This window comes from Drosophila obscura, unplaced genomic scaffold, assembly GCF_018151105.1.
Source record: "Drosophila obscura isolate BZ-5 IFL unplaced genomic scaffold, ASM1815110v1 contig_139, whole genome shotgun sequence".
In the NCBI taxonomy this organism is placed as follows: domain Eukaryota; kingdom Metazoa; phylum Arthropoda; class Insecta; order Diptera; family Drosophilidae; genus Drosophila; species Drosophila obscura.
Window position 1 is genome coordinate 505,384 of NW_024542723.1, and position 25,953 is coordinate 531,336.

Genomic DNA, 25,953 nt, shown 5'->3' on the forward strand with positions numbered 1-25,953 from the left:
AAAGAATTAGAGAAAGCCAAAGCGAACAGATGAAAATGAATGTAAATTTTCATCAAAAAGCCTCGGAGGAAACCGAGGGGGACCCTATATAAATCTAAATTTAAATAATAAAATACTTAGAGGAATTTGGGATTCGGGATAATCAATTAATATCATAAATGAAAACATTTCGAACGCCCCAATAAACACAGAAAACCTCAAGGTCCAAACCAGCAACGGACCAGTTAAGTTAACAAAAAGTATTATTAGGCCCCCCAATAAAGTCTGCCCAATTGAGCAGAAGTTCTACCTGTATAAATTCTCTGACAAATATGATATCCTGATGAAGAGAATATCTGACGGCCAGCAAGGCTGTATTTAATTACAAAGACAACACTGTAACGTTAGGAGAAAGAACATTCCTTATCATTCCTAGTGGAGAAGCTATGGAAAAAGCTAGCACCGCACATAAGTGCAAAGATACATCTTCGGAAGAAGATAACATCGCACAGAAGTGTCATGTCTCATCCTCAGAAGGGGATCAATACTTCACTTCCGCTCTCGATAACGAACTAAGGGAATGTCATGAGCTAAGGCTAGAATATCTAAACGATGAAGTGAAAGAGAAATTGAAGAAAGTGTTGTATGAGTTCAGTGACGTGCAGTACAGTCACCATCTCTAGACAATTTGACTTTCACAAGTACTGTCAAGCATGCTATCCAAACACACCATGCCCAAATACATGACGAAGAAGTCAACAAACAAATCAAAGAAATTATCGAATAAGGAATAATTCGTAAATAGAAATCGCCTTACTGTTCCCCCATTTTAATGATCCCAAAGAAGATATATGCTTCTGGAAAGCAGAAGTACAGGTTAGTCGGAGACTATAGGGGTCTCCACGAGATAACCATAAAGGATAAATTTCCAACTCCAAGAATGGACGAAATCCTAGACAAGTTAGGAAAGTGACAATGTTTTACCACGATCGACTTGGCAAAAGGTTTCCATCAAATCACAATGGAACCCAACTCGATCACGAAAACGGCCTTTTCTACCAAACACGGTCATAACGAGTATACTCCACTGCCTATTGGATTTACCAACGCCCCTGTCACATTCCAAAGATGCATGAACGATCTTTTGGATGACTTAATTTTCACCGATTGTTTGGTATACTTAGAGGACATAATAGCTTTCTCCACTTCATTGGATGTACACTTTTTGTCATTACGGAAAGTCTTTAGCAAGCTGAGAGATGCGAACCTCAAGCCACAAATGGATAAGTGTGAGTTTCTGAAGAAAGGAACTGAGTTCCTCGGTCATATAGTAACACCCGAAGGAATAGTACCAAATCCCAACAAGATCACAGCCATCACAGGGTTTCCCATTCCAGAAACCACAAAACAAATCAAGTCATTCTTAGGACTATATGGATTTTATAGGAAGTTAATTCCTAATTTCGCTAACATGGCTAAGCCTATGACGCTCAAACTAAAGAAACGAGCAATAATAGATCCTAAAGAAGAGAAATACATCGAGGCATTTGAGAGACTAAATATTCTCGTAAATCCAGACTTCAAACAAGACTTTTTTCTGTTCCTTATGGATTTTTACTATTAATTCTTTGAATTCCACGTAATTTGATATATCTATGAGTTTTGTATAATTTCCAAATACGCTCGTTGACAGGTTGGGAAATCTGTCTCATTATGGTAATATAAAGCAAAGAAAACCACGTAGCGGATGCACTCCCGGGTCAAATTTGACGAAACCTACTCGGAGAGGTTTCTGACAGTGCAGGTGCCACAAGACAGAGCGCGCAAGAAGACAATCTCAATCACATTCCCTTTACAGAACGACCAATCAACTATTTCAATCGCCAGATTGGGTTTATAAAGCGAAATGAGGATGAAGTAGTTACAGACCATCATTTCAATAAATTAATTTTCAAAATTACATACAAGGAAATGACTAACACCTTGGCCAAAAAACTTATTAAGAAATATCTATGTATCAAAAAGAGTGCTTTATATTACAAGTTGGTACAAACGGCAATCCACCCCTAACTTCCCAGTTAGGAAGGCAGATGGCTCATGGGCGAGGTCAGCAGCGGACCAGGTGGAAACCTTTGTAGATGACCTGGAGTGTAGCGAGGGGAGTAAGCCTAGTTGCTGCTAAGCTGGATGAAATCCACCAAATGGAGCTCCCGGTGGCCCCAATCAAGCTCCAGTAACCAAAGACGGATATACGCTTGCTCAAAGATAAAATATAGGACAATATTGATAACAGAGTGGCAAAAGTACCACTCAGAGCGCTTTTGTACCTGTTACAAATACTGAATGCAACGCTGAGGTTGGGACACTTCCCCAAAACATGGAAAGCCGCGCAGGTTGTCACGCTGCATAGGCCAGGCAAATCCCCGGAAGATCTGGCCAATTACAAGCCAATCAGCCTGCTCATCACTTTTGAGAAGCTCCTAGAGCGCTGCATTTTTCGCAGATTATTGGACAGCCCATCCGTAAATCGAGCCATCCCTAATCACGAATTTGGGTTCAGGCTGAGGCATGGTACTCCGGAGCAACTGCATAGGGTGGTGGAGCATATCCTGGATGGCTTCCACAAGAAGCAGTACGTCGTAGCAGCGTACCTGGACATCCAGCAAGCATTCGACAGATTTTGGAACGACGGATTACTTGTGAACATAAAACCCCTGATAAACCCCCAGCTGCTCCCGATTATTGGAAGCTTCCTAAAGAACAGAACGTTCCAAGTCGCACAGAGCAGAGCAGTTTCCACAGTGAAGGTGATTGAAGCCGGAGTCCCGCAAGGCAGCGTGCTAGGCCCAACGCTGTACAGCCTTTTCACGCACGATATGCCTAAGGATAGCGTTGACAATACGTCCCAGCCAATCGATGTGATTGGTTTTGGTTTTTTTTTTTGTAAGGAGCAGAAACAGGCGAAGGTTAAACAAGGAACATATAAATTCCTGTTGCACAATCTCCGTTTTCGTCCGTTGGTCCCACATTTAACTTAAAATAGTAAATAGAAATTGTCCTTGACCCTTAACAAAAGTTGCTAATCCGCAGTAACAGTACGTTAAGTAATTGTACTTTATTGTCTGTGATAATTGTTTACAATAAACCTAAAAAAAACGAGAAGGAACGTGTAAGTCGCTTCTGAGGACGCGACTCTACTTTTACCCGTACTCAGTCAGTATATACCAGTGATGCCCAGGCCCATTGCCCTCCGAGCCCTTTTGTTTTTGTAATTGGAAACCAATTCTTGTATGCATACACAGTTTGTGCTGTGTACCAGCATACCGAAAGCCCAACACATGCAAACAACTTTGTGTGTATGCGATCCGTCCAGCAAAAACAGGTTTTGTCTCTTCTCTGATTGGTGTTACCCGACTTTTGTAATGATTTTGTTGTTGTCTTTTCTTCGAGGTTTCACTGTTCCCTTATTCGTATTTGTGTTTTTGTTTTGGAGTATTGGTGAGTGCCCTGCCGTAAGCTGACTTTGGGCATCGCTGGTAAATACATTTTTGAGGTTATGATTTTTTAGAATTTTAGAATTAAAAAAATTTACATTTTACATTTTTTAGCTACGTCTGTTATCTACATCTACATCTACTATGTATATTATACATCTAACATGTAGATTATACATGTACCATTTAGATTCTACATCTCCTCCGCTGGAGGGCGCTCGCGTATTTAACGAGGCAGAGTCTGCGAGCGTGCAGTCTCTCCCCGGAGTGGGCGGGGGAAGGAATTGAAAATTAATTTCTTCATTTTGGCTATATTCATGATCCGATCTGATTCAGATTCGGCAATCTGGTAGATATGGTCATTTTCTACGATGGTCAGTTTTGTCGTATCTTTAAAAATGTGCCTGCCATAGATTTTCGTCCTTTGCGAGGGCGGTATTTTGTGTATTTTGAAATACACTTGTAGCAGTGTGATATCACATGAGTCCGGAAACCAAAATTTGGTTCTCTGATTCTCTGAGATCTAGGCGCTCAACAAGATGAACAGACGGACAGACATGGCTATATCGACTCGGCTATTGATGCTGATCAAGAATATATATACTTTATGGGGTCGGAAAGGTTTCCTTCTCTGCGTTACACACATCCACTTTTACCACAAATCTAATATACCCCTTAACTCTTTTTGATTACGAGTATAATTAAGGTTAGTAAATATGACCATTCCAGGCCGTCTACCGTAATCGACAGGAACAATCAACGGTAACTTAATTAAAATCCTCATGCTCACTATGTTCATGATTCTTACTTCAGACGGACAAAATATCGAAATATACCCCATCAAATCCAAAAAGGCATATATCATGTTTGAAACAGGATCAATTGATCTACCAATAAACTACGAACACACGATCGTATTCTGAGGGAAGTCAGAACTACACTAAGGCACAGACACTATAGGCACAGAGTTATATATCCATGACTATGATTAGGTAGACGCGACGAGATCCAATTTGTGTGGACCTGCACTTGTGAGAATATAAAGGAAACATTTGACCTGAATAGGTATCCTACCTCAGATAACGAAAAAAGTAACTGTCAACAACATTTCATACCAAAGGAACGCGATCAGGTACCAAATGTACAATCCTTTTTCGTTTGCTTTGTTCCCAATTGGCAGTTGGGCCCGCAACCTTCCAAAACGTATTTTTTGTTAAATTTTTTCATTTTTTAGGTTTGGTTAACGAATTTTAGCTACAAAGTCTCTCCATAGATTTTAATGAGCGAAACCTTCAACGACGCCAAATTAATGCACCTATACACACAGGATATAATTTTTTTTCGACTTTTCCTGAGTTTTTAAAGTCAAAATTTCGTAAAAAATACCTCACAAAAATCATAATTTTTGCATTTCAATGCTTTATATTTCCCAGACGGTAAGCTGAAATCACAAAGTGTTTGGGCTTATCTTCTAGCTGTTTTAATTATCTTTTCAAAATAGCAAAGTTCTTTACAACCAGACGTAAGATACTAGAGTTATGTGAAACGAGAAGGAACGTGTGAGTCGCTTCTAAAGACGCGACTCTACTTATACCCGCACTCAGTCAGTATTTACATTTTTGAGCATGATTTTTTAGAATTAAAAAAAAAAATTTTACATTTTACATTTTACATTTTTTTGCTATATCTGTTATCTACATCTACATGTACAATGTATATTTTACATCTAACATGTAGATTATAGATGTACCATTCATATTCTACATCTCCTCCGCTAGGGGTTGCTCGCGCGTTGAAAGCGGCAGAGTGTGCGAGCGAGATGGAAAATGAGTTGTGTTGTCGTTGGCTGGAGGGGGCAGAGGAAGCAACAGAAAATTGATTTCTTCATTTTGGCTATAATTTTGATCCGATCTGATTCAGATTCAGCAGTCTGGTAGATATGTGTATTCTCTACGATACTGCGTTTTTAGTTCTATCGTATCTTTAAAATTGTGCCTGCCACAGATTTTCGTCCTTTGTGGGGGCGGAAGGGGGCGGGGCGAAATTTAGAAATACACTTGTAGCAGTGTGATATCACATGAGTCTGGAAACCAAATTTGGTTTCTCTAGCTTTTATAGTCTCTGAGATCTAGGCGCTCATCGAGACGGACAGACAGACAGACAGACATGGCTATATCGACTCGGCTATTGATGCTGATCAATAATATATATACTTTATGGGGTCGGAAACGTTTCCTTCTCTGCGTTACACACATCTTTACCACAAATCTAATATACCCCTTAACTCTTTTTTGAGTACGGGTATAAAAAATATCATCAAACCATTTCTAAACCATTTAAGAAAAGTTGATTTTGTTCCTTGAGGAAAAATCGTGTCGGGTAGTGTTATTAATTGCGGTACATTCGAAATACATACATATGAATGTATGTATATGTAAGTATGTTTAGCAATACCCATACACCATTCAGCTACATTTTGTTTAAATACGAGCATAGATTCATGCTAGTATGCCTCTCATTAAAAGCTTCACATGCAAGCATGTGCGAACATAAAGATATCGAATCAGTGGAAATATGGTATATAATATATGTATATGTATCTCTTGATATTTTCAGCCAGCTCAGCACTGACGGTTGTCATCAGTACGTTTGACAGTGTTTTCCTAGTCGGCAATCCAAACTATAATATGTGATATTTGGAGGGTTATCAATAAATTTGAGCTCAGCCGTTTATTCATAGATTTGTATGATCAATGAGCAAGACCTTAAACGACGCATAATTATTGCACTTTTACACAAAAAAAAACACAGGATATTATTAATTTTTCTTTTACTTTTCCTGATTTCTGACCTTTTTTATACCCGTACTCAAAAAAGAGTTAAGGGGTATATGTATTAGATTTGTGGTAAAAGTGGATGTGTGTAACGCAGAGAAGGAAACGTTTCCGACCCCATTAAGTATATATATTCTTGATCAGCATCAATAGCCGAGTCGATATAGCCATGTCTGTCTGTCCGTCTGTCTGTCTGTCTGTCTGTCCGTCTTGTTGAGCGCCTAGATCTCAGAGACTATAAGAGCTAGGGAAACCAAATTTGGTTTCCACACTCATGTGATATCACACTGCTACAAGTGTATTTCAAAATTTCGCCCCGCCCCCTTCCGCCCCTACAAAGGACGAAAATCTGTGGCAGGCACAATTTTAAAGATACGATAGAACTAAAAACGCAGTATCGTAGAGAATACCCATATCTACCAGATTGCCGATCTGAATCAGATCGGATCATAATTATAGCCAGAATGAAGAAATTAATTTTCAGTTGCTTCCCCTCCCCCTCCCGACCCTTCCTTCTCGCTCGCACACTCTGCCGCGTTCAGTGCGCGAGCAACCCCTAGCGGAGGAGATGTAGAATCTAAATGGTACATGTAAAATCTACATGTTAGATGTAGAATAGCAAAAAAATGTAAAATGGAAATTGTTTTTTTTTTTCTAAAATTCTAAAAAATCATGCTCAAAAATGTATATACTGACTGAGTACGGGTATAAGTAGAGTCGCGTCCCCAGAAGCGACTCACACGTTCCTTATCGTTTTTTTTTTTGTTTTATAGCAAAGATGAATTTGGAGCCGAGCTGGAAGAAATGGCCATTGTAACCAAGGCAAAGATTGAAAAATGTAATCATTTAATTTCATGCCTCTCTAATGAAGCATTAGGAACAATAAAGGCGTTCCAAGTCACTGATGATAATTATGCAAAGGCCATGGCCGACAACGAGTGTCTAATATTTTCGAACCAAATCTCCGCACTGTTTAATCTGCCAAAAATCTCGCAACAGTCCGCAACGTCCCTAAGGAGCCTGATCGATACAGTGTCATCGATCTATGGGTCATTACTATCGATAGGAGACGATACGAAGATTCCGAATGCAATGCTCATTCACCTCGTTTCGAACAGAGTCGACCCAGTGACTAGACAGAAGTGGGAAGAACAGCTTGACTTCGAAAAGTTGCCGCTTTGGTCTGACTTTGAAAAGGTTTTAAATCGTCGATACCAGCATTTGTCTGCGGAAGAGTCGACAAAGCCAAGGCACGAAAAAGTCATGCCAAGCAAGTCGCACAATCGCAGTTCATTTGCTTGTTCTTCCACTCCCCCCAACAGTAGAGCTCAGCGAACATGCAGCTATTGCAATTCGGGAGACCATGTAGTGGCCAACTGCACGCCATTTTCACGTCTCTCGGTTATGCAAAGGTTTGAGTTCACAAAGTCTGCGTCCTTATGTATAAATTGTCTGCAAAAGGGTCACACTGTTGTAAGATGCAAGGTCGCCAAATGTCGAGTTTGTGGCCGCTCACATCACACATTGTTGCATCGATACACAGTGACTGATAATAGTCTCGCGTTGCCGCCACCCCCAGAGAGTTCGTCTCCTCCTTTAAATCAGGACCACCCTTCCACCTCCCATGCTCTGCATGCGACTTCGTTGGACAGGGTGATTTTGGCTACGTCGATCGTAAGTGTCAGAACAAAAAATGGTGAACACATTTTGGCCAGAGCTCTCCTTGACTCTGGATCCCAAACAAACTTCATCACGGAAGACCTCGCCCACCGCTTACAGATCCGTAGAGAGGAGTCGTGTATTACCTTGCTTGGTATTGGTGAATCCAATTCTCAAGTTAAGGCCTGTCTCCAGCACCGCGGAAAATTGCGGCAAAGAATTTGCTAGTTATTCCGTGAGGGTGTGGAACATAGCAAAAACAGGGTTGATGAATCAGCTGTGTTTTGTAAACAGAGGCAACTGTAAAATTCTGCTAAAATTAAAAAGGAAAAAAATGCACTCGGATGATGAAGTGATTGTGTTGGTGGCGGCATATATTGTTGCAAAACAAAAAAAAATTATTTTCATCTCTCTTTTTGGTTTTGCGGACAGTTTTTGCCTACATCTTGAACCATTCACTTCAGGAAGAATTGTAAAGTATATATTCCTGAGCTGGATATCAGCTGTTCTCTCAGTCCACACACGGTCCCGATAGGCAACTATCGATATAAATCTGTGGATTCCGCTCGTGTTGCCGGATACACACTCCAGGAATACGTAAACGAAACATTCCTGTCACAGTTTTTTTTATATGGAGTTTGACAGGAATTTTTCGATTCCGCAGTGCTGGATACTATGCTTTAAGAATAAAATACACACTGTGGTGAAGTCGCGCATAAATGGTAGTGAGTTCTCTTTTGATTTTTGGATCCTGAAATCAATTTCAGGTTATCACCCTGACCAGTCAGTTAATGTAACTGATTGGAAAATCCCAGAGAACCTACTGGCAGATCCCTATTTCTACAAGCCACAGAGATGTATCGCCAAGTGATGGTGAATGAAGCGGATAGGCAGCTTCAGATGATAGTGTGGAGAAGAGACCCATCTGAGTCCTTGAGATTATACAAGCTTAACACCGTGACGTATGGGACTGGACCAGCCCCCTTTTTGGCTATCCGGTGTTTAAAAAGGTTGAGTGAGTCTGTGAAACTATCATTCCTTAAAGCTGCTCACGTTATTGGGTCCGACTTTTACGTTGATGACATGTTGACTGGTGCTGCATGCGTAGAGGAGCTAAGGACAATTAAGTCCGAAGTATCTCAGGTTCTTCAGACCGCAGGGTTTGAGTTAGCGAAATGGTTTTCGAACTCACCTGAGGTCACCGCATCTGAGAGCACAGCAAAGCCTATAACGATCTCGGATTCAGAATCGACTAAGGCGTTAGGAATCTCATGGTTGCCTACATCTACATCTTCGTTGTCGACGTTCGTTTCGAATAGGGTGGCTGAGATTCAGGAGTGGTCAGATGAAGCTACGTGGCGGCATGTCCCTACAAAACAGAACCCAGCAGATATTGTGTCAAGAGGTTGTGACGCAAGGAAATCGTCCAGTCAATCCGGTTTGAAGAACCCTCATTTCTAAAGGATGAAGAAGAGAACTGGCCTAAAAACCATCATTTCGAGCCTTCAGAAGATGTTGGGCTGGAGAAGAGGAAGAACGCGGTCGGGCCGACTGCTGCTGTGGAAGTTTCGGATTTAGTAGATGTCATCGAGGGCTGCTTAGAGTGTTTTGTTATATGTTCCGCTTTATAAGAAAATGTAAGAACCCCATAACGTTTGAAAAAACGGTCTCACCGACGTGTATGATGAAGCCTTTCGAAAAATTGTTGAAATCATCCAACATCACGAGTATCGTGAAGAAATCGAGAAAGTTCGGAAAGGATCTAGAGTTGGTCATAGTCTTCAGCGGTTGAACCCATTCATCCATGTCGACACTGGTACTTGGTGTACTTTTTCGTTGTTGAGAGTAGCTCCTAGCTAAAGCTCCTATATCATACGATGCCAAGTTTCCGTTGCTTTTGACGAAGCGCTCGCAATTCGTGAGGAGCTATGTTCGTCATCTGCACCATATCAATTTTCATGTCGGCCCAAGAGCACTTGTGAGCATCCTTCGACAGTTCGATCGTGTATATGCTGCTTTAAATGCAAGCCTCGACTGCTGACGCAACTTATGGGAAATTTACCCGCAGATTTACCCGGTTCCGTGTTCTCCGCCCATTTTCAATTTGCGGCGTTGATTTTTGTGGACTCGTCTCGACGACATTGAAAATTCGAGGAAGGCCCCCGTACAAGTCCTATATCGCGCTTATTGTTTGTTTTGCGTCCAAAGCGGTTCACTTAAAACTTGTATCAGACTTGACTACTAACTCTTTTTTATTGGCGACATTGCGACAACGCAACGAATTTCGTCGGAGCGAGCCTCCACATCAGCGCTCTGCAGAAGGCGCTCGAGGACGGGGCGGACGCAGTTCGCGGATGCGAATTTTCTTTCATACCGCCTCGAGCGCCGCAAATGGGAGGCAAGTGTCAAGTCTGCGAAGAGCCTACTCCTACGGGCGGTGGGCAGCGCGCTCTTGACCGCCGAAGAGCTCGCTACAGTCCTCGTCGGGATCGAGGCCATCCGGAACTCCAGGCCGCTGGGAGCCCTCCGCCAGCAGGACCCCAGCGACGGCGAGGCGCCCACGCCCGGGCACCTGCTGATAGGCGGGTCCCTCATCTCCCCCCCAGCACTGCGGACTCCGGACCAGGAGTCAGCTGCTTGCGGCGATGGCGACTTGCCTCGTCAGTCAGGCATAAGTTCTGGGAGCGATGGTCCCGGGAGTATATGCTGGGCTTGCAAATACGATGCAAGTGGCACCAGGAGCGTTCTGGCGGCAATGGTCCCGAGACTATGTCCTGGGACTGCAGATTCGGGGCTAGTGGCACCAGAGGAAGCCCGACGTCCAGGAGGGAGACCTCGTCCTCGTGGTTGAGGACAACATGCCTCAGGAGTGGCTCTTCGGGAGAGTAATCGCCACGCACGCCGGGGAGGACAGCATGGTCAGGGTCACCGCTACCCATTTGTTGAAGCCGCGCAGGCCTTCAACGGGGCCGCTGTTTCGTCATGTCATCGTTTTATGTTAAGATTATTTTGAATTGTTTGAAGTCTAGTGTAAGTAGGTTAGGGCAAGGCGGGGGCGCAATAAAAGCTCGCTCTTTCGCTCAAGGCGAATTCGCCCCGATTTTCCATCGTAGGTTGGCTAGGCTTAGAACGATTTGTATGAAGGAATAGAATATAATCGTAAATTGGAATTTCGAACGAGCGCACACAATTAATTTTCGACCCGTCTTTGTTAATAAATCTTTAAACGTAACCACATTTATTTTCCGGTCTTTTCGTTAATTAGAAAAACTATTCTAAGCTCTTGCATCGTTTGTTGTATTGCTACCATTGTGTTTGTTATAGCTGCCAGCATTGACTCGGTTCCACTAGGCAATTGGGATGGATTTGAGCTGAGCTTCTTCAGTAGCGTTGTTTTGCAAGAGACGATGATTGTTCAGTTAATATATTCACAGTTTATTGTACTTAAGTTAATATATATGTTTTAACCAAAACTAGCGAAGGGTGTTCGGATTTGATAACGAGAGTTAACGATGGGTCGATTGAAGACGCGGGGGCCGGTTCAAGACTGTTGAAGTTGTTAGGTTTATGTAAGGTTTAGTTTAGAACTCTGTGGCAGGCAGGTCACTGTGCCAGACAGCAAAACGTTTAACTACGGTGATGATCGAATCTGAAGTGTCTTCTGCTTTCTCTGACGAGCCTCCCCCACAGCGGCTGTCGAACGCCGACAGAGAGCAAAGCACCAGATAGAGCATAAGCAAAGAAAACTAAACGGTAATAAAGAGAGACGTTACATTTAAGAGATGTTACATATGGTCTCATTGCTCTTTGTGCTGCCATGGGCCGGCGCTTAGCCGAACACATTGGTTGGGGAATATTATTTCTATTTATTATGTTCACAGCCATTTTGACTTCGAAGCCCTTATCGTTAAGTCCATCTATGATATCATTGATTGTTTTGTTCGTCACTGACTTTGTTTCATTTATGTTACCCTATATTATGGACGTGACATAGAATGTGTTTGCGCCAATTTTATCAGCTATGTTTTTGACGAACATAAATAGGCGGCGGCCTAATTTGTTGGCCTTGGGTGTTTGGGCGATCTTATCTTCACTCAGTATCGCAAATCTCGGTTATTTTAGCTGCATTTTTATTCTTCGCAGTTTGTGGGCTCAATTTTCTTTTGATTTGCACATAGCGATCGAGCCCAGTCTGAATTAAGCTCCGTTAGCGTTCTTTTAACTTATTGGTTGGGAGGGGTGGGGCTTGTCGCAGTCGGTCGATAGTATCGAGCGCTGAGCAATTGCAGTGGTTGTTGTCGTTGTTGTGGTCGAAGACACAGTTTTCAGCGAGGGCATTGTACTAGTTATTGTCAATATTAGCAAATCGTTGGTTAGGCAGTACGAGTCGGGGGATGGGCACTGAGCACTCCATGACCCACTTTGCAATGCAGGGGAGAGAGAGCGTGCTCTCCTCGCTCACTTGCAGCGTTGCAGGATTTGTCGGTACTGCTGCCTTTGGCGAGAGATTAGAGAAGTACGCGTTGTTTTTGCTTGCGAGAGCCGACGCTCGTCTTGTTGCTGTTGCCGGGCTTGGCTCATTTTGACTTTGGTTACAGTGCTTGTGCTCTTTACCGAGCTGGTGGTCTTATACGTTTACATTTGTTATACCCGTACCCGTACCCGTTATACCCGTACCCGTTAAGGGGTATATTAGATTTGTGATAAAAGTGGATGTGTGTAACGCAGAGAAGGAAACGTTTCCGACCCCATTAAGTATATATATTCTTGATCAGCATCAATAGCCGAGTCACTAGCCATGTCTGTCTGTCCGTCCGTCCGTCTTGTTTGACGCCTGGATCTCAGAGACTATAAAAACTAGACGAACCGCCCCCACAAACCACGAAAATCTGTGGCAGCCACAATTTTAAAGATACGCTAAAACTAAAAACGCAGTATCGTAGAAAATGACCATATCTACCAGATTGCCGAATCTGAATCAGATCGGATCATAATTATAGCCAGAATGAAGAAATTCATTCATTCAATCAATTCAGTTGCTTCCCCCGTTTCCCCTGAGTGAAACACGCTACTGATTCTCTTTCTCGCTCACACACTCTGCCGCGTTCAGTGCGCGAGCAACCCCTAGAGGAGGAGATGTAGAATATAAATGGTACATCTATAATCTACATGTTATATTTATAATATACATTGTAGATTGTGAGGTCCTATTTCAGGCTAAGGTATGCATCAGTCTGTCCAGGGTCCGCTACAAGAAAATTTGTAGATTGTAGGTGACTTCAGGTGTCGGGCTGGCTTGAAAAATGCAGTAGGCAAGCGAGAAATGATGATGCGAGAGTTTTGTCGTTTTGATTGTTCTTGATTTTTTCAGTATTTATTCATTCACTTAATTCTTTTACGTTCCTACTCTGGCTTGTAGTTGTATGGTGCGCTGGTGGACTGCATAGTGTTGTGTTTTGCGTTTGTGACTGCCTAGTGCAGTGTCTTGTGTTCTTGGCCTCTTTTGCTTTCGGTCTGATGTACTGCCTGGTGCAGTGTCTTGGGTGTGTGACTGAGGGACTGCCTAGTGCAGTGTCTTGTGTTTGGGCTGATGGACTGCCTGTGTCTTGTGTTCAGGCTGATGGACTGCCTCCTCTTTCGGCCGATCTTGGCCCTTTTATGCAGCTGGCGATCGCACCGGAGACCCGGAAATAATTAATTCTTGCTGACTTAAGGTTCTTGGATAACAATAATTGTGGGGTGTGGTAACTAGGTTGAAGCTTGGTGCTTCGTTGATAACACTAGTCAACACGATTTTTCCTCAAGGAACAAAACGAACTTTTTCTTAAAGATTTGGGGCTTAGAAATGGTTTGATGATATTTTTTTTTTTCTATGGCAGAACATTTTTTTTTTAAATAATTTTTGAAAACTGGTTTTTTTTTTTAAAGCTTTTTTCAGAGGTAGCGCTTGTTTTTTTCACATAGCTCTAGTATCTTACGTCTGGTTGTAAAGAACTTTGATATTTTGAAAAGATAATTAAAACAGCTAGAAGTGAAGCCCAAACACTTTGTGATTACAGCTTACCGTCTGGGAAATATAAGGCATTGAAATGCAAAAAGTATGATTTTTGTGCGGTATTTTTTACGAAATTTTGACTTTAAAAACTCAGGAAAAGTCAAAAAAAAATTATATCTTGTGTTTTATATTTTTTTGTGTATAGGTGCATTAATGGGCAGTTGAGCTCGCAACCATCAAAAAGGTATTTTTTGTTCATTTTTTAGGTTTGGTTAACGAATTTTAGCTCCAAAGTCTCTCCATAGATTTTAATGAGCGATACCTTAAACGACGCCAATTATAAAACACAAGATATAATTTTTTTTCGACTTTTCCTGAGTTTTTAAAGTCAAAATTTCGTAAAAAATACCTCACAAAAATCATCATTTTTGCATTTCAATGCCTTATATTTCCCAGACGGTAAGCTGTAATCACAAAGTGTTTGGGCTTAACTTCTAGCTGTTTTAATTATCTTTTCAAAATAGAAAAGTTCTTTACAACCAGACGTAAGATACTAGAGCTATGTGAAAAAAACAAGCGCTACCGCTGAAAAAAGTTTTAAAAAAAATACCAGACTTCAAAAATTCTTCAAAAAAAAGTTCTGCCATAGAAAAAAAACCATAATTCTTTAAAAAATTTTAAATCCCCATATCTATCAGAAAAAGTCGGTTTGGATCCTTGAGGAAAAAAAAAGTTCGATTTTGTCGAGTAGTGTAATTTTTAGTGGGTCAGGGTGGTTTTGCTGAGGCTGCATCCCAGAAGGTGCAGTTGGGAATTGGGTATTTGGTTTCAAAATGAGTTTTTGCTAACTCTACATCGCGGAAGTTGATAGCTGAATTTGGGCCGGTAGGTTGACTTATTGTGAAATAACGCAAAAGATATTTCTTATGTAGGCCGTCGATTGCGAAATGTTCCAAGAGGTGGGGTGTTTTAAATTGTTGTGAGGACAAGAATGTGTGGAGTTGTTGATCGAGAGCTCTTAATTAATTGTGTGCGTTGCTTAAGACTATTTTATTTCCCGGAGGTGCTGACACACCGCTATTTGTGGAGAACAGTGACTAGAGCCATGGTTCGTTAGCTCTGTGGATATCAGTTTGATTATTGTCTCCGACCAGCGTGGATGCGCTGACTCTCCGCCGTTTGTGACGAGACATGGCTAGAACCAAATGTAACATGTAAACTTTTTTAATTCTAAAATTCGAAAAAACTAAATTAAAATGAAAATTATATACGCTGACTGAGTACGGGTATAAGTAGAGTCGCGTCCCCAGAAGCGACTCGCACGTTCCTTCTCGTTTTTTTTCTATTATTTCTATTATTCTTTATTACACGATTGGATGATATTCATGGGCAGCACGTCTGAAGTGGTTGACGGTTTATTTCGCATTACTTAGTGCAATATAAAATGGGGTACAATTACTAAAACACTAACTAATCAGAAACCATATAACTACGGCTGTAATTAAATATGCGAACTTGTTCAGGTTAAATAACTTCTAAATTAAAAACGAGAAAGAACGTGTGAGTCGCTTCTGTTGACGCGACTCTACTTTTATACCCGTACTCAGTCAGTATATAAATTTGTAAGCTTATGATTTATGTAGAATTTTAAAATATTTTATTTTCTAAATTTTTTGGCTACATCTGTTATCTGCATCTAACTTGTATATTCTAAATCTACTCGGCAAAGGTCGTGAATTGCACAGGGTAGTGTGTGTGAGCGAGAAAGAGAATGAGTAGCGTGGTCTCTTGATGGAGCAGGTAGGGGAAGCAACTGAAAGTTAATCTCTATTTGGCCATAATAATGATCCAATCTGATTTCAATCTGGTAGATATTGTCATTCTCTACGATACTGCGTTTTAAGTTTTCTCGTATCTTTAAAATTGTGCCTGCCACAGATTTTCGTCCTTTGTGGGGGCGGAAGCGACCGGTCTGCTCTAGGTCTTCTAGTCTCTGAGATCTAGTCGCTCAAAGTGACGGACGGACAGACAGACATGGCTATATCGACCCGGCTATTGATGTTGATCAAGAATATATATTCTTTTTTTTTGCCTTCTCTGCGTTACACACATCCACTTTTACCACAAATCTAATATACCCATTAACTTTTCGAGTACGGGTATAAAAATGACTAGAATACATAAAATAATAAAAAATACAGAAAGGTTTCTTATTTTTAGACACTTACCAGCAACAGAATTTCCTCTATTAGACGGGTCGTGATACGAATCAATACCACAAATCATTACGTTTTTAAAAGGAATTTTAACCGTCCATAATGAGCCTCCCATTTTACAGTTCATTTGTAAAATAACTTTTTGCACAATTGATCTGTTTTTTGATTCATTGCACAATGTCTTGGCATTTATGACCTGCAATTATTAACGAATGTTAAATTAAATAAAAAATTATATTTATATTTTTACTTAAGCTTTAAGTTATAATCTAATGCTACTTTGGAGAGAGGCAGCAGTAGCTTCTATGGCTTTCGTATTATCTCTCTAGAGGATTTAGAGTAGTTAATAGTGCAGCAGTGACACTCCACCCGATATTTTATTTTCTATGCCTCTTCTTTTTCCTCTTCCTCTAACGCACAAAAAACTATTTTATATATAGGACACATGAAACACGTTAATAAAATCCGTAATACTAAAGCACAATGTAAAGAAAACGGTAAATTTTTTAAAATTTTCTATTTAGTTAAGCATAGTTTTCATAAAAGTTAATAGAAATATTCATTACAGGAGATTAAGGAAAACGAGAAGGAACGTGTAAGTCGCTTCTGGGACGCGACTCTACTTCTATACCCGTACTCAGTCAATATATAAAATTTGAGCTTATGATTTTTGTCGAATTTTAAAAATGTTTACATTTTTTTTTTGCTACATATGTTTTCTACATCTAAAATGTAGTTTATAGAAGATGTAGAATCTAAATGTTACACTGACGAGCAAAACTGTAACACGAATTTAGTAGTCTCACTCAACGGTCTGTATCTTCTCTTCTCTTTTATGCACGCTGAAGATCTTAATCTTGTTTTCTGAAAATTTCTTGCCATTTAATAGGCCGAGAGAAATATGCCAAAGAAAAATGTAAAAAAAGGCAAATTTTACAGTTTTGCACAGCAGTTATATTTTAAATTAATATTTTTATGTGTCCATGTGTAATGTGTCCACATCCCATTTGATTTTTCGAGTTCCTTAATGCATTTGGCATTCTTTGGGTGTATCGTTGCACAATTTCAGAGGTATAGAGTACCAGACGTCCTTTGTCCTCTCCCACAGCTCCCTCATTCCAGTTTCTGGGATCGCATATTTCGCCAGCAGCGATTTGACATGGCTCCATACAATTTCAATTGGGTTCATGTCTGGAGATTGTGGTGACCACTTCATACACTGAAATTTTTGCTTTAATATCCAATTTTTTACAAAAATGGATGTGTGCTTTGGGTTATTGTCTTTTTCTGCATCAAGACTTCATTCGCATTTTTATGCATTAATTAATATTACATTTATTACACTTATCGAATAAGTCAGGTCGACCCATGTAAAGGAAAACATAATAACAAACGAAAAAGCATTGTAGCTGAGTCAGTAATAACCGCTTCTGCAGCAATTTCTGCCAGCGATGCGATCGAAGTTCAGAGGGCAAAAACACTGGTGCAATTGCTGACTATCACAATTGCCCAATAACACAATATCATATTAAATCCAAATTAATTCACTTTCTCTACCTTTTACCTATAAATAGAATTAAAGTTTGTTGAATAAAATCAGTATCAGAAACAGTACCATCATTGCCTGGTTCACTCGTTCTCTACAACTGCAATCATCAGAGGCTGTCGCCGTGTCGTCAGACCCTCATTTGCTCGACGTAGGAAACCCTCTCCGCAGTCCAACTGGTTCAAGTTCTAGTTGCGAGGACAAATTTGTAAACGGTTTATGTTCCGTATGCATACTAAATCACAAATACCCATTAACAAAGACCCATATACCCGATCGCATCTGGCAGATCCTCTTGCAGAATGTTTAAAGACTGCTTTCGCATTATGCCATCAATTAAAACGAAGTATATGTATACAGCCCCAAAACCATGATTGAGCCACCACCATGCTTAACAGTTTGCCGCACAGTACTTTGTGATTGGATTGAGGGATCTATAGTTCACTGGCATTCAAATTTAGCTGCTTTTATTGGCGTGATGTCCCAATTGCTCGTCACCAAGTTAGCCACGTGGCGTGTGTCGCGGTCGCTTAAAACTCTAGGTCGACCTCCTTGGGTTACTTGAATGCTTCCTTGACTATGTTCTTTTAGTCGCTGCACACTCATATGGCTCACACCGAATTTGTTAGCCACTTTGCGAAAAGATTCGCCTGCCTCTTAATAATTCAATTTTTTTTTTTCTTTTCTCGCTCTCCATGTTTGTTGCATTGCAAATTTGACTTGAAATGATCACAAACAAATAAAACTTAACTGTAAAAAAATCTTTGGAACTAAAATAAAAAGCTTTGGCATGGAGAGTTCAAAACTGTAACATTTGACTCTTCTTTCTCTTTTGCATTACATTTCTCTTTCGGTTGATTAAATGATAAACAAAGCAAGATTAAGATCTTCAGTATGCATAAAAAAGAAGATACAGACCGTTGAAGTGAGACTACTGAATTCGTGTTACAGTTTTGCTCGTCAGTGTAGCATTTAGATTCTACATCTTCTCCGCTAGCGGGCACTCGCGCACTGAACGAGGCAGTAGCGTGGTCGTCCCTTGCTGGAGGGAGTTCTTTACTCTGGCTATAATAATGATCCGATCTGACTCAGATTCGGTAATCTGGTAGATATGGTCATTCTCTATGATACTACCCTTTTAATTTTCTGGTATCTTTAAAATTGTGGCTGCCACACGGAAGGGTCGGGGCGAAATTTTGAAACACTTTTAGCAGTGAAACTTGAACTTGTGAGGTTCTATAGGACTAGGCAGTCCTACAGATTAAATTAGTCTTCCCGGGGCAAGCGGGATATTCCTCGGGTGACTATCCCCTTCCCGACTACTCGTGGAACCAAACAGGTCAAATACTATAAACATAAAAACAACAACCGCAAAGGAGCTCGGTAATCCTTCTACAGTACCGGAGGACATCAACGCCTGGGAAATCAGGGCCTGTGAAGACTGGGAAGCAGACGGTCCACCGGCTTCAAGGCTTCAAGCAGTAACCGATGCGAGAAGGGCTCCGATAAGCCAACCGGGCCCATCCACGTCGAGGGGCACCGGGGGCAAATCGGTTATCGGGTTATCATCCTGTCCAACGACGACCCGGACTTTAAGACGTCGGAAAAGGGGTTGTAGCAAAGGCTATGGGCCAGCTGGATAGTCCTGGATTTCCAGCCAGCCAAAGCCGGAAAGGGCGCAGCCAAGGCCCGACCAAGCGGTAACGCGCAGCGGAGGATTCATGCCAAGCGGACGAAAACCCACCCGGCGAACAGATCGCTTGCTGAGGTGGCGAGGGGCAAGACCCTAATTGGCGTCCTGGACAGGGGCGCTAAGGACGGTAATGTCCCTCGGGACAAATGGCATCTGGTCGATGTAGAGCTCCAGGAAAGATTTCTGGAGGAGCTCGCGGAGAATGACGGGCCACCGCCTAAATGTGAGGACGCCTGGTGCCATCAAGGCACGGTGAAAGCCATCACCTGCCAAGATGCTCGCCCGGCGACCCTCTACATAAAGACAGTGGCGGCGCTGAAGATGGTCTACCCAGGTGCCAAACTGGAGGCGTCAAATGAGAAGACATACCCAGCAGACCGAGGGGCAGAGCGTGGGTCTCGGTGAAGCCTGCAGAGCCGAAGAAGATCCTGAAGGTCTGCCGGACGTCCCGGAAGGGGAAAGCTAACCCGCAGCGTCGGAGGTTTCGGACGACATCTTGGACCGCTACGAGTCTGATGCAAGCGACCTAGTCAGGGGTCTTGGGCGATGTCGGGAAGACAAGGAGTCCTCCAAGAGCGATGCCGACGACACAATGGGGAGGCGAGTCTCAGGAATGTGCCTAACACTTCTGCAGATGAACGTGCACCCATGTAGGCCAAGGGTGGAGCCGATAATGTCGCCATTCAGTAGCCCTCGATCCTCGGAAACAGGTTTTCCGTTTTGAGGACTCAAGACAATAAGCTATACGTAGCTGAACCCACTGGTAAAACCCGTACCTGCATTTTTGCAAAAAAAAACGAGAAGGAACGTGCGAGTCGCTTCTGGGGACGCGACTCTATTTACACCCGTACTCAGTCAGTATATACATTTTTGAGTTTACGATTTTTAAGAATTTTAGAAAAAAAAAAATTTTACATTTTTTTGCTACATCTGCATCTACATATACAATGTCTATTCTACATCTAACATGTAGATTGTACATGTACCATTTAGATTCTACATCTCCTCCGCTAGGGGTTGCTCGCGCACTGAACGCGGCAGAGTGTGTGAGCGAGAAAGAGAATCAGTAGCGTGTTTCACTCAGGGGAAACGGGGGAAGCAACTGAATTGATTGAATGAATGAATTTCTTCATTCTGGCTATAATTATGATCCGATCTGATTTAGATTCGGCAATCTGGTAGATATTGTCATTCTCTACGATACTGCGTTTTTAGTTTTATCGTATCTTTAAAAATTTGCCTGTCACAGATTTTCGTCCTTTGTGTGGGCCGAAGGGGGCGGGGCGAAATTTTGAAATACACTTGTAGCAGTGTGATATCACATAAGTCTGGAAACAAAATTTGGTTTCTCTAGCTCTTATAGTCTTTGAGATCCAGGCGCTCATCAAGACGGACGGACGGACGGACGAACAGACGGACAGACTGACGGACAGACGGACATGGCTATATAGACTCGGCTATTGATGCTGATCAAGAATATATATACTTTATGGGGTCGGAAACGTTTCCTTCTCTGCGTTACACACATCCACTTTTACGACAAATCTAATATACCCCTTAACTCTTTTTTGAGTACGGGTATAAAAAGTTACACTTATTTTTGCTCTCAAATTTCAGCAATGAAGATATCACAGCGGTGAGCCTCGAGGGCCAGGAGAGCTCACTGAGCAAGTGCTCCACATTCATGGGTCACGACCCCTCCAAACGCGAATACTGCGAGACCAAAGACATCGGCCTAATTGTAGGATGCGATGCCAACACACCAGTGCTGCCAGTTTAGCCAATTTCAGGCTAGATCTAGCATATTTAAAAGTAGATTAGCTTATAATATTTGCAAACAACTGTTTTGCATATTTAGAAAATAAATTTAGCTTATTTTAGCTTAATTGTAATATCACACTTCGTTTTTTTTCTTCTGCATTAAAGTATCGTAACTGATTTTTTGTGCTTACCATCGAATGGTTTAAGCAATGTACGGTATATTTTGAAAATGATAAGGTATGATAAGGTACCCTGCATCAATGGTTCTTTGTGTTGTGTAAAATTGAGAAAATGCCCAAAACAACTTATAAACAACGTTTTCGTGATGCCTGGACGGAAAATGGTGAATTTAAGGAGTTGCTGCGAAAAGTTCCCGCAGACACAGCGAAAGCTTACTGCTGCTAATGTAAATGCTCATTAGCAGTAAAGACTTTTGATATTCGTCAAGATTCGGTTAGCAACAAGCATGATGGAGCAATGGGCTGTGCTGCTCAAAACAATAAAATTTACTTAATGGGCTGTGCTGCTCAAAACAATAAAATTTACTTTGGAAGGAAATGAACGAAACAGAAGAGCAGGAAGCGGCAGTATGTCTATATATTGCAGATCACATGTCGCAATTGTGTTCAAATCGATTACAGCCTGCAACGCTGATGGAAAAATAAAACTGGGCAGTACAGGGCACTTTAATGAGGATTTACGTGCAGACATTGGAGATTTGAAATAAACAATCAGGCTCCGGTATTCACTTTTACAAAAAAAATGTGAAGTACTTTTTAAAACGAAAAGTCAGGCGCTCCCGCACTCGTAAAACGCAAAACTTTTCCGTTTTCAAAACGGCAAAAAATTCCTCTCCGAAATGAAAACTAAACGGCCTTTTATACAACTAAACAAATCTTAATTGCAAAAGGAAAAAACTAGATGACTTAATGATGACCATTATCAGTGCAATTGAGCTTGTGACCTTTTATAGATAGTTTTCATTTGAACCAACCTCCAAATTAGATCGAGAAACAGCCCGAGTTGGCTATCGATAAATCTGTTAAACATAACAGAAGCCCTTTTTGTATGAGCTGGCACTAACGCGTGGGTATAACAGCAGTAAATTTGGCGCTTAACAGTACAAAAAGTAAACAAATTCACAAAAGTGGATTCCAGAGCGCCTTGAAATGAAAAGTATGAATTTTTGATGAAAAGTAAAACTTAAAGTGAATGTGAAAACAGCAGCCTGCCTAATAGTTTTTTGCTGGATGAGGCTACTGATATCAGTGTGACTAAATTGATTGGTAAATATCACATTTTATTCCATACATATAAAAATAATTCCAGTTCAAAAGTAGGTTTTCGTCTTCGTATTTTAGCAGTGATGGTTCGGCTGGGAGAGTCGAAGCTTTGGTTGCGAGAGGCGTTTTTTTGGTGAGAGCGGCTGATAAGAGAAGCTTTGGCCTATTGGCGACCGGTATCGGCTTTCATCTTGAGAACTCACTTGTTTACAATGAATGTGTGAACGATTCTGGATTGGTCATATGATGGAGTGAGGGAACGAGCTAATAACGGATTGGTCAGGGGACTTCCCGTTGATTTCGGCTTGGACAACTCATGCTTTGTTTATGAAGGGTGTTGGGGTTATATATCATATGTTTATCATATTTTTTATAGATACGAGTGCATAGGTGCAAGGGTGAGTGCTGCATAACATGTATAGGTGTGGTTCTTTTCGATATTTTTTTGCATCGTCTAGTTGGTGATTTTGTTCTGCTCATCCCTGAGTACAAATTGCGCAGTTACAAGTTGTAAGTTCTGAGTATTAGTATCGCTAGCGGGATAGGCAACATTGGCATTGAATGCAACATTGGTCCTGAATGGTATTCATATATTAAATAACTTCTTCTACTAGACATGCGGTCCAAAGGCTTAACTCAATTGGAAATTGAAGGTATTTGCCGATTTGAGTGGGATGATTCCGAAGATGAAAATCACGGTGAAAATGAAGAGGTTAACGACTCACTTGAGACATTGGAAAATTTTAAAGAAAACAATGCAAGATTTTGCCAAAGGAAACACTATTGAAGATGCATTGCTGAAGGGCGAAGACAATTATCGAAGACTTAGTGAAGAAACGGTGCAGAAATTTTTCGAAAAAGTAAATCAAGACAATTTGAGATGGAGAAAATCTTTCAAATGGAAAAGAAGCAAACAATTCATGGCAAAGGTTCAATGGTTCAGTGACCATGGAACCAATATCATACTTTTGCAAGTACTTTGATGACGAAATTCTTCAAAAAATCTGTACTGAAACCAATTTATATGCGTTGCAAAATGGTGGAGCAGAGCTTGTAATGTCTTATCTCAGGCTGAGGTATGCATCAGTCTGTCCAGGGTCCTGAATTACAAGTTATTTATAATTCACGAGGACTTTATCGGGAAAACCAGGAACCAGAAACTGAAATAGAAATCACAACACTTTTTGGTTCTTTTAATTTTAATGGGTTTCTTTATTCTTCCGTATTATTATTCTGTCCGTTTATGTTATGTTTAATTGTTCTACGACGCGTATGGTTGCGTGTTTGTTATTTGCCTGACTGCTACGGCTGGTGGACTGCCTTTTTCTTCATGCAAGGCAGTGCCTTTTATAGATAGGGCGGCCTTCCATTTTCCCATGAATGTCTTACAGATATCTTATTTCTACTCCAGAATGTGGGAAGGGTTCTAACATAATATTGCCGAATTACAGTCTGCGCGTGCAGACGGGCTGATCGGTAACAGAAGGTTACCTAATCATTAGCCCTGCAGTCAGTGTCCAATATTCCCGGTAAGGAAAGTCGGAGACTGCTGACTGGCTAGCGCATGTGGGGGGTCTGCCCGGTAATCGAGGGTTACCTAAGCAATCGCCTGCCAACAAGTGTCCAATGTCCCAGGTAAGGTGATCGGTGTGCACTGGAACCGTGGGAAAGGAATTTCGTTGGCACTTCGGGAATATATATTGTTAGGAATATTTATTTATTTTATATTATTTTAGGTACTTATTGCGTAAGCCCCTTGTGCTGGTCTAATGTCTTTTGGCGTGTGCTGAGTTTGCATTTTTGCTGGGTGTTGATCGCTTCACCTGGGAGTAGCGTTGGCTGCGTCATCTGCTTGTGACGAACCATGGGATCCATGGTTCGTTACACCCCCCCTTTCTACCGGGTGGGTGATGTAGAGATTTGTGGCGTCGCTTGGCGGGTGCTGAGGTTCGCCTTATTCCGGGTTATCTTGTCCTTTGGCTTGTGCCTAGTCTCCGGATTCGTCGCTGTTAATCTCGTCACTTTAGCGTGGCGTCGGTTACGTTATATTTTCTACTGCTGCTGTGATCGTGGCCTTTCTGCTGTTCTGGGTGCTTTGTAGTTGGTGTAGTTGGTGCTTGGTGGGTCGATTATCCCATATGACGATTTCTCGGTTTTCTCGGCGGTTTTCTTTGGTAGTTATTTGTCCAGGCATTCTCGAATCTGAGGTGCTATGTCGGGTGGCCAAGGATCCGTCGGTAGTTCTGGGTCGTCTTCGGTGGGTTCGGTGGCTCCGGGGTCAAAGGTTTGATTCGGGTTTTTCGGAAGGATGGGTTTGTCAAATGTGCTTGACGGATCGATGCTCCGGTGGTAATCGCTTATGCGGGCGATGATCGGGAAGGCGTTGGACGTGGGTAGAGCTGGTCTCGACGATGTCTCTTTTGTTGGACCAATGGCTTGTTTGGGCGACGGATGCATGGGTCTGCGGGGCCAAGTCCGGCGGCCACGGCTCCGGGACTGGTCCGGGCTCATGTTCGGTTGGATCGGCGGCTTCGGAGTCAAATGGCTGGCTGGGGTCTTCGGATAAGAGGGTTGTGTCGAAGGAGCTGTGCGTTTCGATCCTCCGTTGGTAGTCGCTTATGTGGGCGACGATGGGTGTGGTGTCGACCATGGGTACGATATTTTGGTATGGCGGGTGTAGTACTCGTGTTATACTACAGCCAGACTGGTACGTGAACAGGTGAGTCGCGATGACGCCTCTGGTATCGCAGCAACGACTTGTGTGGGCGACGAAGATCTCGGACATGGCTCTAGGCATGGCGCTAAGAATCATGTCAGTACGCGAAAGGTACTCCATTGTGTTGGCGAGGATCGGTGTGGCGTCGGCCGTGGGTACTACAGGGCGGCTGTCGGTTTATCGTGGGGTTATCGTCCTGGTTTCCGGGCCCGCGTTGTGGGGCTCTGTGGATATCAGTTCAATTATGGGCCCCGACCAGCGTGGGGTTAGCGTGGCTGTTTTCCGTGTTGCTGGGCTGTCGGATGGTGGCTGCCGTTGTCCTTGTTCGATGCTGGTGGTCGGCTTTGAGGGTGTCCGTGTGTTCAATTCTTTCGTTGCGGATTCTGTGCGTGCTTGCTCTGTTGCTTGTCTTCGATCTGGGCTTACTGTGTCGAGCGAAGGGTTCAAGTGTGTTTGTCTCGTGTGTGAGATCCTCGTGGTTTGTTTGGGATGCGTGTTCCCTGTTGTGGGTCTAGGACGCGGTTGCTCCGTAGTGACCGTGGGACTCGTTTTCCCGATTGCTTGGTTGCTGTTTGCTGGTGTTGACCTTGGATTCGTGTTCTCCGTAATGTGCCGTTGCTTCGTATTCGTTGCGATTGGTTTGGGTGTCAAGTGCTGCGTTGCGTTATTGGGTGCCGTGTGCGTTGTGTTAGGTCGTGGACGTAGGTTCGTTGCGATTTGTTGGGGTTTCTGGCATCGGGGTTCGGCGTCTTGTACGTGGATGGTAGTAAGCACATG

The 25,953-nt window shown here is 42.2% G+C and overlaps 1 protein-coding gene across 3 annotated transcripts in view; it reads right to left on the reverse strand.

Moving 5' to 3' along the window:
* LOC111078897 (protein argonaute-3) overlaps window positions 1-25,953 on the reverse strand; it is a 150,753-nt gene that overhangs the window by 37,412 nt on the left and 87,388 nt on the right. For all 3 annotated transcript variants that reach the window (XM_041596117.1, XM_041596116.1, XM_041596114.1), the window contains exon 4: window positions 16,190-16,373. In XM_041596117.1, coding sequence (XP_041452051.1) covers window positions 16,190-16,373 — 184 coding nt within the window. The remainder of the gene's footprint in view (window positions 1-16,189; window positions 16,374-25,953) is intronic.